We start from the raw sequence: 12,441 nt of genomic DNA, 5'->3' as shown, positions 1-12,441 counted from the left end.
CGATACGCCTGAGTTGACCTGGTGGGGGACAGGGTGGTTGACCTGTGGCCTGACCCTGTATTGTTATCCTGGTAGTGTGGCTTGTGGGTGATGGATCGTCTCTGTATAAATAATAAAAGTGTGGCGTAAACGGCACGTGGCGAGGAAAGTAGGCATGAAGGAAAGCATGCCTAGAAAATGTAGTCGCCATTCGTATCCCTATGATCCTTCGGATGTCAATTATTGGTCGATAAATGATTTGAGCATTGTCAACGCTCCTTTAAATTCTCTTCAACTTTTGATGTGTTTCATATCCCCGCTGCCCCTGACGTTTATCGTTTAGCATTCGATGCATCGCCATCAGCGCCCAGTGCCCACATTTGAGATCGATCTCCCCATTCCTTATTCAATAACCAATGGTCACCGAATTTAAAAAAAGTTTGCAGCTAAGATAATAATTGCTCGTTTATGCACCACAATGACTACACAACACACGTCCGCTCACAAACCTTAAAGGATATAATGATAATGAATAAGCAAACATGTAAATATACATAATAATACACTAAAACACGCACTATGTGTAATATTATGCATACCATAAATTTCCCACTCTCACTAAGGACACAATGCTGAATACACATGCACTGGCGGCCGCAAAGTGAGGTAAAAGTTACCTCGGCCACCCCTTTCGAAATTGATGATCGGCTGTTCATTTTTACTGTGCACTTGTATAAGCGTAATTATGAAAATCGGACCTAAATGGGGAAAATATCCCAAACTCTCAAAGGCCGCCGCCAGTGTGCATGCCCACCACAAATCTCTGGTCCTTCTCCGGGGATTGTTTGCAATCTGTTCATCACATTCCAATGCCTGGACTGCAGGGAAGTCGCCGAGGCGTCACCATCCGCCGACCTGGCAGCCGCGCGCCTCAGGTGTTCCGTCTTACGACCACACTACCGCCGCGTCTCACCACTAGCGAGGAACCGACCACGACCGCTGCGACCGAGCCGGAGACCCCCGCGCCGCAATCGACCCGCCGGCAGAGACCTGTGGCCATCCGGCCACCGAGCTCAGCAACTGAGGTAAGTGAGAGTGAGATGAGATTGAGATCTCCCTGAAATTGTAGATGAAGGCAAAGAGACTTGAAAGCTTGTCGTGAGACAAAACGAAAATCTTCATTTTCATGATTAGTGTTTGCTCGAAAGGAAGCAGTGTGAAACATCATCCTATTCCTACCCCATAAAACCATTCGATGACGGTACCATTAATTTGGCGTGCGTTATTCACTAGAACGACCGCTTCCCAAAACCTTATAGTTGGTCAGAATTCAATTGAAGAACTTGAGTTGCTTCACTAACAAATGTATCTATACCCCATCAGTTCTGTTTAGCAGTGTGTTGACCGTCTATCCTCTGTTTCAGAACCGAGGCTCGGCACGCAATCGTTTCCGCCAGCGGACGAGAGGACGCGGATCGAACCGTCTGCGTCGGCCACTGGCCACCGACCCTCCGACCACCACTACGGAACCTCCGACTACCACCACCACCACCACCACCACAACCACTACTACTACCACTCCCACCGCCACCACCACCGAGCGTCCAGCGCCCACCACGGTCCCATCACTGAGGACCGGCTCCGAGCAGCAGCTGCCGCGACCCACCAGTCAGGCGAACCTCGACACCAGCGTACCGGGAGCTCCCGAAGAAGACGTCGAGTACGACTATTACTACGACTACGTGTTCGAGTATCCTGATGGCACGGTGCGTGAGATTCCGGCGGAGGAGCTGGTCAAGCTACGGGCTGAGATTGAACTCGCCAAGAAGCTGCTGAGAGCAAAGGAGGGTCGTTCCTTGCCCGACAGCGCGTTTGATCAGACACTGGTGAGGGACCCACTGGTGAGCGCTGAAGAGGAGGCAGCACCTGGAGCCGAGAGGCGGATTCCGGGAGGTCCACCGAGGCAGCGGCTCTCCTCCGATCGTGGGCCGAACTTCCGGTCACAGTCCCGGCGCACGCAGACGGACAACCTGGGATCATCGTCATTGAGACAGCAGTCGCGCCGGCCACTCACCGACAATTCTTTCAACTCGCCCTTCCAACAGTTCGGACAAGACTCCAGCAGAATCACGGAGCCGTCCGTTGCTAGTCAGCAGTCTAACACCCCTGCGGGGACCTCTGACGGCGTTTCATTCCTGGATGAAATCCCTCCTGGATATGAGGTTGCTGAATACGAGTACGACATCGCTGGAGACGTCAACGAAGACATCGTCATCATTGACGACGAACAGGGCCGACGGATCGTGAGCACCACGTACCGTCCTGTGGAATCGGCAGATGAAGGGTTCAGAGGCGCCGAAGACAGCACTCTGCGTCCCTTCGTCACGGAAGACACCACCACTTCTCGAGGCTCGCGGGATCGTGGAGAACGTCCCACTGGACGCGTGGTGCCGCCCATCCGAGTCCTGAACGCGCTGAACCAGAGGCGTCAGGAGGTAACCACCGCGGAGCCAGTGACGGAACCGGAGATCGTGACGACCACGCCATCACCGATCCCGCGCCGCACCCCGGCCACCATCCGCTCGTTCCGTCCACGTCCTCGGCAGCCGGTGGGACTCCCCCAGCCGCAGACGACCACGGAGTTCAGTCAGCTCGTTGACCCGTCACCGAGTCAGGCCCCAGAGCCTGAAGTGGAGGAGGCCACCACATGGCGTCCGCCGCTCAGCCCCACTACCATCCAGACACTGATTGAGCAGCAAAGACAGCGTTTGGGCCCCCTGCGTCCTCTGCCGGACAGTGGTCGGCTGCCTCAGACGGCTTCACAGCAGTCTGAAGAGCCTCAATACGCAGACGACCAGTTTAACATCCAGTACCTGGATGATACACAGTACGAAGATTACCCGGAGTATACCGACGACGCTAATCTGGTGAGCGATGTTCCCACGACGATCCCCACAACAACTGTCGCCACCACCACAACCACTACACCAACTACCACAACCACAACAGAGACGCCCGAGACTGAGGCTACCACGGCTGAGGAGAACGAAGTCGAGTCAAGCCGTGGCAGCCGCCGATTCAGCTCTCAATCTCGGCTGAACAGACTACGCCCTGGGCGCAGGCGTTTCCGTCCATCCCGTCGTGAACAGGATGTCACCACCACCGAAGCTGTACCCGAAACCACAACAGAGGCGGCGACCGTCGAGACCACTGAGAGATCTCGATTCGCTGTGGCAAGACCTGGCAGGAGGAGGAGACCAAGCAGCAGAAGGCGGAGACCGAGCCTCGCTACAACCACAGAAACGAGTACTGAGGCAGAGCCAGAGGATACTCAGCGGGAGGAGCAGGGTGGAGAGGAGGAGACCGCCACTCCCGGCAGGCGTCTCTCTGCGGCGGCACGCCGTCGACAGTCCTCGAGGTTTGGTTCTTCTCGGCGACGTCTGCCACTTCGGCCCCGCCCCGCCACTACCACAGAAAAACCTCAGGATGAGAGCCAGCCAGCACAGGAGGAGGAAGAACAGGTACAGTCGACGACACTATCCTCAGCTCTCAGCCGTTTCCGCCGACCTGGTCTCAGCCAAACACGCAGAAGGAACCGTTTCAGTACTCTGCGTAGAGGCTCCAACCGATCCCCTGTCGATTCAACAACGGAATCGACGGAGGAAGCCACTGCAGGACCCTCCGTAGAGTCGGATCAGGAGATCACCGATCCTCCGACCACCGAGGCGGCTGCATCCATCCGACGAGGAACCATTGTACCCCCGGCAATCACCACTGCTTTCCCAGCCACCACGTCTGCCGAACGCACTGAAATCGCCTTCGAGCAGTTCGTTCGCGACCAGGCGCAAGACAACATGACCCGAGAACAGCTCCGGGAGCTCTTCAACCGCACCATTCAGAAGCAGGCCGTGTTTGTACGAAGGAAGCCGGGCTCTGCGGCGCCTGAGATCATCGGTCGCGGAACTGTGATCTCACAGCCCGGTGGAGACCGACGACTCATCGTTAACAACCGACCTGGAGTTGCTGAGACATCAGAAATCACCCTGATCGAGAGCTCAACTCTCAGCTCTCTTCTGGGAACCACTCCGGCTCCCCGGACGGGGATATCCCCTCGTCCGGACCAGGCGGATCCGCGTCCCAGACCGCTGGGAAGACCCACGTTCCGACCTCGCCTGCCATCGCTGCTCTCGCCAAGAGAAGAGACTGAAGACCAGCGCAGCGCCGCCAGACAAGTGATCGAAGATGTCACAGCACGCACTATCGCGTCACCATTCGATGACGAAATTCGTGGAACCTCTGCCAGGTCCATTATCCAGGTGGAGCCCGGTTTCGGTCGCGGTCGCGATCAAAATGAAGACACGGCGCGGTTGGACGAAATAGGACAGGGTCTGTTCCAGCTGAGAACACAGGAACCGTTCATTCTGCCTGGTGCCGAAGCCTCCGCTAGGAGAGAATCTTTCGCCAATCGGGAGCAATCATTTGACGCACAATCTGATGTCAGTAGCCAGGACTTCGCTGACGGCCCCGGCGTTGATCAGGCTTCGAGAGGACCAGCCGATTTGACAGGGTTCACTGACCAGTCTGACCAAGACACTGAACCCGAGGCCAGCACAGAGCACGTGATCCACAAACAGGTCGTGCGTCTGGTACCGCTGGGCACGCGGCGGCGGACTGAGCTGCCACAGCCCACAACCTTCTCCCCGGTACAGTTCGAGGAGGGGGTCGAGCGAGCTCGCCGTCCGCGTCTCCTGGCGAGCGCGCCACGCCGCGTGCAGGTGAACCGGAGACGCCTGGACCTCAGCCGAGATGGCGGGGAACAGACGGTTGGCGAGGTGCGCATCGAAATGCCCAAGGATGAGGAGAAGGCGGAGGAACAGCAAGGCACCACGGCGGCTCCCCGATCGTTGCGACCGCAGAGGATTCGAGTCGTGTCCAGAAGGAGGCCTGCTTTGAGAAGGTCCACGACTGAGGCTCCCGTCACCACCGCAAAACCCAAAACAGCGCACGAGCTGGCACTAGAGGCGCACGAGAAGGCGATACAGGAGGAACAGAAAAGGAGAGAAGAGGAGCTGGTACGAAGAGCGGAGGAGGAGAAGAGAAGGGAAGAAGAACTCGTCCGGAGGGCTGAAGAGGAAAAGAGGAGGGAAGAAGAGCTTGTGAGGAGGGCCGAAGAAGAGAAGAGGAGAGAGTCCCAGAAGGAGCTGGTGGCCGAGGAGCTGGACAGAAGGACAGCTCAGGAGAAGCTCGTAGCCGAGGAGCTAGAAAGACGGACGGCTCAGGAGAAGCTCATAGCTGAAGAGCTGGAGAGGAGAACAGCTCAGGAGAAGCTGGTAGCCGAGGAGCTGGCTCGACGAAGGGCGGCCGCCCGCGAGGTTGCTGCCCTGCAGGCTCAGCGTCAGGCGGAGCAGAGGGGACCAGTTGACCTGCTGGAGTCGGGCGAATCGGTCCGAAACAGCGTGGTGAGCACAGGCACCGACGGTGGCCAACAGCCTCTCCGGCAGGAGCAGCAGCTGTTCGCAGCCAGCGACTCCGCCAAATCTGACGAGAGCTCAGCGAGCTCCGCGAACTCGGGCGGATCCGTCTCCACCACGGACTACCCACCGTTCGAGGGAGACTACTTCTACTATGACGATCTATCCGATTACTATTACGACGACGACTACGTGAGAAGTCTACCGGCGGTGGATACGGCCACGCTAGAGGGCAGCACCGAGGCGCCGGTAGATGCCAGCACTGGCTCCTCGACGGAGAGTCCTTTCCTGTGAAGCTCCGATTTTCAAGGAGCTGAATGTGTCACGTGACAGCCTGCTTCCGAGGGCAGGCTGATCTATCAGGAACTACAAACACTGAAACTTGTTGTTAAATACGTCTGTTGACTGTGACATCAATGATCATTTGCGAATAGATGAACGCGATGAACGGACTGTGTGATTCGACAGAGGAGCGACTGAAAGAATGTGGCGAATGGAAAGTAGGACATTGATCATTTTGATCAGTTCTCATAGGTATCACCGTATCTAAATTAGGTACTGCATTTTTGTTCAAAGGGGCGATAAGGTGAGCTACCAACAATACAGAAAGATGTCTCCTTCTTGTCAACTGATGTCTTTGCGAGGAGAGCGCCTATCAGTTAGAATCTAATCGTTCATACCCTACAAAAACGTATTTTCGGGTGTTCTTCGCGTTCATATTTAGCAATTATCATTTTATGCCGATGTTGGCTGCCACACGAGATGTTGCACGTACATGACATTGATGAGAGCAACTATGCCATTCCCTGAGTTGACGTCGCATCGCAGCCCGGTACGCTGGGTCTGATTCAATTCGTTGCAGTTTAGACTGCAAAACCAACGGACCAAGATCTATGGTTTGATACCACAATCAGTGTTACCAAACTGCCAGGGTAGGTTGCCATGGCAATTACTTAGTGATAGCGACGCTTGCCGCGCCGCAAATTGTAATGGCACTGACTGTGTTTTATGGTGATTGCATTGTAGTTGTTGACAATAAATGGGAGCCACAAGCTGACGTGTTTGGAATCCGATAGCCCGAGAGGTAACAAAAAACGACGAAACGGTGTTGTCATACTTCATGGCTGGTTGAAACGCATAAAGGTAACGGCACGTTATTATCACTCATAGCTAAAGTTTATTTGGAGGGACCTTCTGTGCAAGCTCTCTCGTAACTATTCATTCCAGCAACACCGAAACTCAACGATCATATTCATGAAGCACAGAGGGAGAAAGAATGTGTTGGCTGACTTTATATTTCTACGACAAACATTCGCCTGTTTGATTTTTATTCGCAAGAGCTATGCATTACTGCTATTAAATCATCGCAATAGATTCGTATCTGGGTTCACTTGAAAAGAGCCCTATCCAAACGTTGCTACACAGATATTGCACGATCAAAGCAAATCGTAAAAAAAGAACTATCAGTTTAAGACTTTTGCTGACAGTCACTATGACAGTCAGCATTGTCACATAAAACAGCACTACATCAAAACGGAAAATTTCATGACCCGTGTACATTCACAAAATTCGATGCTTACAAAAGGACTGGACATCATCGAAATTTCCCTTTAAACAACCTTGTACCGAATTTAAAGCGTGCTTACGTGCCCTATAGCCATTCAGCAAAGCCATTCAACCTCCTCAGCAAAGAAACATCATCCAATGTCGGCAAGAAAGTCTTCCTATTTCATCTCCCGCTGCTTTCCTAACATTTAACACTCTTGCCCAGCGAACACACACACATACAATCCACCGTCCCACGTCGCGAGACAGAACTCAATTCGTCTCCATGACAACCAACTATCTCTGTACACCTCAGTCCGCAACACCTTCAGTCTTTTCACGTCTCAGTTCGCGCCCACATGTTCAGGCAAGCCGAGCAGCGCCACCACCGCCTTCCTGTACTCGGCCAGAGTGCTCTCATCCTCTCCCTCGTTGTGTAATCGTGTCACGGCCTCACCATAGCTGTTAACCACATCGGCAGCAGCCCCAAGAGGCGCCACGGCTGCCTCCGACGCCGATCCCGCCCACACGAACTTCTCAGCATCGGCAACCGTGCGAAGCTCCGCTTCCCACGGCTCACGTTTGCAGCTCTCGAAGTAGAGGACCGTGAGTAGGTAGAGAGCGTAGTCGCGGTTCTGACGACGCAGTGGACACCGGTCGGCGGTGAGGGTGATGACGTCTGTTTTCGGGTCGTGTCGATCACCGACTAGACGAAGGAGCTTGTCGCGGTCCGTTTCGGTGAGATCCAGACAGGAGAGGGGTATTTTGAGCGAGACCACGCGCGCATCCGGGTGTCGCAGTGTGGGCGACGCGTGTACGAAATCCTGAGTGATGACCTCCAGAGGCCGGAGCTCGTCCAAACGCTCGTCAGTGAGACCCTCCGGCCAGGGGGTACAGAACTTGGCCAGCGCGCGACACTGGCGCTCAATAACCGGCGGTGTGAGGTGGAGGAAGTTCGCAATCTTCATCAGCTCGGCGTTGGCGTGTTTCCCGGGCGGCGCCTGCGCGTTGGGCCGCTTCACGAAGCCCTGTCTGAGCGGCAGTGGCACCGCGTCCGGGTGGAAGGTCCTGGGAGCCGGCCACACGTCCCCCCACTGCTGGTTCACCGGCTGACGCTCGTGGCGCGGCGGTGGCAGGGTGGCGCGGCGCCGCTCGCGCGCCTGCTGCACCACTTCGCGCCGGCGGCCGATGTCCAGAGGTCGGAACTGGGGGTCGTCTGTGCGGCCGGCCGCCGGCTGACCGGAGGCGGCGCGAACGCAGACCAGGCGAGCCGAGGGGACGGCCGCCCGCGCGGGTAGGAAACACAGGGACAGCATGACTCACCACCAGAGTGAACCAGACAAGCAGCACAACCAGAGACTTGCTAGGAAGTTGTAGCAGTTGTTCAATATTTCTCTGTATGAGATGTCAGCTTATCTAGTTTTGTGCTAATTATCCATTGATGGTACCTGGGAAATACAATAAATGCATTATTATTTGAGCAATTTGAACTGTTAAACAAAAATGTGTTGAACACTGGCAAGTGATAGGAAATTTATTTTGGCCTTGTGCTCAACTTCCATTCCAATAGGAACCTTCTGCTTTGGAAGAATACTATTTATAACCTGATGTAGGGTTTAGCATATCACAGAGGTCAAGAGTATGGACTACATAGAAATGGCATTTTATAGTTTTATTAGACAGAATTTCCATCAGCATTGTCAAGATATCTGGCAGGTGGCAGGAACAAGACATATTTATTGTGATAAACAGTAAAAGATATGATTGTAATTCATGCCATTCTCATGCCATATTTTGGCTAATGATCTGTCATGAAACATTAGAAAGCTACAACCAAGTAGGAAAAGGGCAATTCCACGACAAATCACCTAATTTTTTTTCCAATTGTTCACCATGACCTCTCCGATTTTGCTCAAATTTGGCGTGTAAGTTGACCTATGGGCACTACTTCGTCCCAGTAAATTTTTAGTCCCTAGGTCACAGGGGTCATGAGATATGGGTCATGCAAATTTTTAGGTTTTCCGGAACATTGAAATATAAAGTATTTTTTATCTCTACAACGGTTCACCGGATCAAAAAAAGTTATATATGAAATAAGAAGCGCAAAGGCTGGTGCGTCTAGCAAAAATGTGAACGAAACCCCAAGGTCATTTTTTGACCCTTTGACCTCGTGACCTTTTCTTGACCCCGTGACCTTTCAAATTTGTCCTATTTTAAAAATTCTGATTTTTTCTCTCAGAGATGTCTTATCCATGCTCTTAATAGTGGTATGTGATTTGGTTGGTATATCGGACCCGTTGACCTCAAACTGAGGTCAACAATGTGGTCATGACCTGACATGAAAATGACATCTGCCGAGAACGTCGAGAATCATAGGCAATATGGGTGTCATATGAAAGCTTACTTCACGGAGAATACATTGGTGGTGTTTTTGAGTAGGTATGGGCCGGGTCAAGGTCACATTAGGTCAGTGACCTAACACAGCATTGTGTTCTTTGAAGGTGGCGTATTTAATTTGTTTGGTAAGCCCAGGGATCAGCACACAAAAAAAAGAAGGAAACAAAACGTCATAAAACACCGTCTGTCTTTATTCAAAAAGCACAGATAAAATGCATTCACCCATATACACACACTCGCACAAACACACACACACATACATACACCTTGTTCAAGGAAGATCTTTCAAACAAACCTCAGTAACACACGCGGTGTGAAGAACGAGTCTTAGAAGACTAGGAGAGCTTGAAGGCTGCTATGGTGTGGGAGTCGAGCGGTACAAAGCGGTGAAACGTCCTGGTAGTACCTACTACCTAGTTACCTACCCTTCACCGTGCGGGCACTTGTGAACCGTTCTCTTTCATTTTCGTCTTCGTTCCTGCTATTTGCGTTGCCGAAACGAAGAAGAAATGCATTTTATCGGTAAGGTGGTCCTCACAGTATTACCAATACCATCGCATGCGCTTTTGCCATGCGAGGTGGCAAAAAAATCCACTCACATTGAACACCGAAATCCTCGGCATGATGACATATATTTGCAAAATTGTATTTGTTCTTGTACTGGGACGCTGCTCGGACAGAGAAGTAGTGTATTTTTTTGTCTTGGGCATTCATTTCAAATGTGGGGAATAACCACTGCCTGAAATGCCGCTTCAGCTCCCGCGTCAGCTCCCGCAACGCAAATAGCAGAAACGAAGACAAAAATGAAAGAACGCTTCACAAGTGTCCGCATGGTGAAGGGTACCAGGACGTTTCACCGCTTTGTACTGCTCGACTCCAATACCATAGCAGCCTTCAAGCTGTCCGAGTCTTCTGAGACTCGTTCTTCACAGCGCGTGTGTCACTGGGGTTTGTTTGAAAGAACTTCCTCGAACAAGGTGTATGAATGTGTGTGTTTTTGCGAGTGTGTTTATATGGGTATGTGTGCATTTTATCTCTGCTTTTTGAATAAAAGAGACGTTTTATGACGTTTTGTTCCCTTTTTTATTGTCTGCTGATCACTGGGCTTACCAAACAAATTAAATACGCCACCTTCAAAGAACACAATGCTGTGTTGGGTCACTGACCTAATGTGACCTTGACCCGGCCCATACCTACTCAAAAACACCACCAATGTATTCTCCGTGAAGTAAGCTTTCATATGACACCCATATTGCCTATGATTCTCGACGTTCTCGGCAGATGTCATTTTCATGTCAGGTCATGACCACATTGTTGACCTCAGTTTGAGGTCAACGGGTCCGATATACCAACCAAATCACATACCACTATTAAGAGCATGGATAAGACATCTCTGAGAGAAAAAATCAGAATTTTTAAAATAGGACAAATTTGAAAGGTCACGGGGTCAAGAAAAGGTCACGAGGTCAAAGGGTCAAAAAATGACCTTGGGGTTTCGTTCAAATTTTTGCTAGACGCACCAGCCTTTGCGCTTCTTATTTCATAAATAACGTTTTTTGATCCGGTGAACCGTTGCAGAGATAAAAAATACTTTATATTTCAATGTTCCGGAAAACCTAAAAATTTGCATGACCCATATCTCATGACCCCTGTGACCTAGAGACTAAAAATTTGCTGGGACAAAGTAGTGCCCATAGGTCAACTTGCATGCCAAATTTGAGCAAAATCGGAGAGGTCATGGTGAACATGCCTAGGTGATCTGTCATGGAATTGCCCAAAAACCAGAAACATCAATTCAGTGTTGCAGGTCTCTGAACATTGATATCACTACTGGCATTCCAGCAATTTCATCAATGACAACAAAGATCAGGAAGTTATTTTTCTGCATGGTTCAAGTGAAAATGACCTATTATAACATGAAAAAACTCCTAGCATATTCAACAGCAGAAAATTCCATAGGTACGACCTGCAAGGTCTCATAATATTGGCGTTGTATATTGTTCAGCAAATATAATTTGGATACCATGGTAGTAGTGCCTTTCTGACTCTATATTTGGAATACAGAAATTCTTACTCATTTCCTCTAAAATCAATAGAAAATGCAGAAATACTCACCGACAACCTTTCCTTGGCCTAGATTAGAACGATAACATTTGATAATGGCAGCAAATGGCAAATGAGAACTTAAGCTCTTTATTGAAGTAAAAGGAACTGCCCTTCTATCATTTATATATCATCGACCCCAGTAAGCCCTATTCCTCTTATTCGAATTTAATACGTCTAAGCGCTCTTGACTTTTCGGTCGAAGCAAGGCCCTAAAAAGTCTAAGCGCATGATGGAACGAAACAGCACGGTTTGATATAGGTAGTGTTCTATTTCGGCGTGTCTGGTCCCAGTTATGCTCGTGGTAAACTGTAATGCAGTTTTCGCTCAGTATATTCGCACTTTTTGTCTTTTTGATATTGTTGATGGTTAGATAATACCTATTTTTTTATTAGCGAATTTATTATGAGTATATACCTATCAACTGAACATAATTATATTCATTTTAAGCTGTTTTTAGATTGTTAAGTGTTGTTCATTAATTTGCATATCTAAGTGAGCATATTACGGGGGTACGAGTGAACACGACTGGCAGACCAGTGGGCAGACCGTAAAAAGTGCGCCAGTAATGGAACAAACCGTTTGCGATCACTCATTTTTCTAGAGTCTTAATATTCAATATTTTTGTGCATAATATAAGGCAATTTTGCCTGTTTTCCTTAAAATACTAATGTAAATATCTTTTTTTGAGAGTTCAATAACAATTTGATGGTATTCAAAACTAAAACGGTATTTTGAGTCTATTTGAGTGTTTCACCGCTAGGTGAGCAGCTGATTTTGCCTTCTCAAGTTTTGTGCAAGGGCTTTATCCACTGAACTATGCGCACTGAATCGACTGAGCAAAAAGAAATAAGTGAACGTGAAGATATCCCTTCTCTGTGTTTTGGTTTCATAGCGAATTATTTCAATAATTTCCAATTAGTAAGTTTAAGATAAATGAATGCAA

General features: G+C 50.2%; 2 protein-coding genes across 2 annotated transcripts in view; one reads left to right on the top strand and one right to left on the bottom strand.

The window, feature by feature from the left end:
* LOC122364248 (mucin-17-like) overlaps positions 1–6,502 on the top strand; it is a 52,126-nt gene extending 45,624 nt beyond the window's left edge. The window contains exons 19-20 of the mRNA XM_043334448.1: positions 864–1,064; positions 1,404–6,502. Of these exons, the coding sequence (XP_043190383.1) occupies positions 864–1,064; positions 1,404–5,744 (4,542 nt within the window). The 3' untranslated portion in view covers positions 5,745–6,502. The remainder of the gene's footprint in view (positions 1–863; positions 1,065–1,403) is intronic.
* Positions 6,503–6,607: 105 nt separating this feature from the next.
* On the bottom strand, positions 6,608–11,945 carry LOC122364249 (28S ribosomal protein S35, mitochondrial-like). The gene is made up of 2 exons (XM_043334450.1): positions 11,508–11,945; positions 6,608–8,443 (listed from the first exon to the last, which is right to left on the bottom strand). Exon 2 carries the CDS (start codon positions 8,309–8,311, stop codon positions 7,340–7,342), a length of 972 nt encoding a protein of 323 aa, XP_043190385.1. The 5' UTR covers positions 8,312–8,443; positions 11,508–11,945; the 3' UTR covers positions 6,608–7,339.
* Between the last annotated feature and the right edge of the window lie 496 nt (positions 11,946–12,441).

Source organism: Amphibalanus amphitrite, unplaced genomic scaffold (assembly GCF_019059575.1).
Source record: "Amphibalanus amphitrite isolate SeventyFive unplaced genomic scaffold, NRLGWU_Aamphi_draft 000664F_arrow, whole genome shotgun sequence".
Taxonomy (NCBI): Eukaryota; Metazoa; Arthropoda; class Thecostraca; order Balanomorpha; family Balanidae; genus Amphibalanus; species Amphibalanus amphitrite.
The sequence above is the reverse complement of the archived record's forward strand: the minus strand, read 5'-3'. Positions and strand labels throughout refer to the sequence as shown.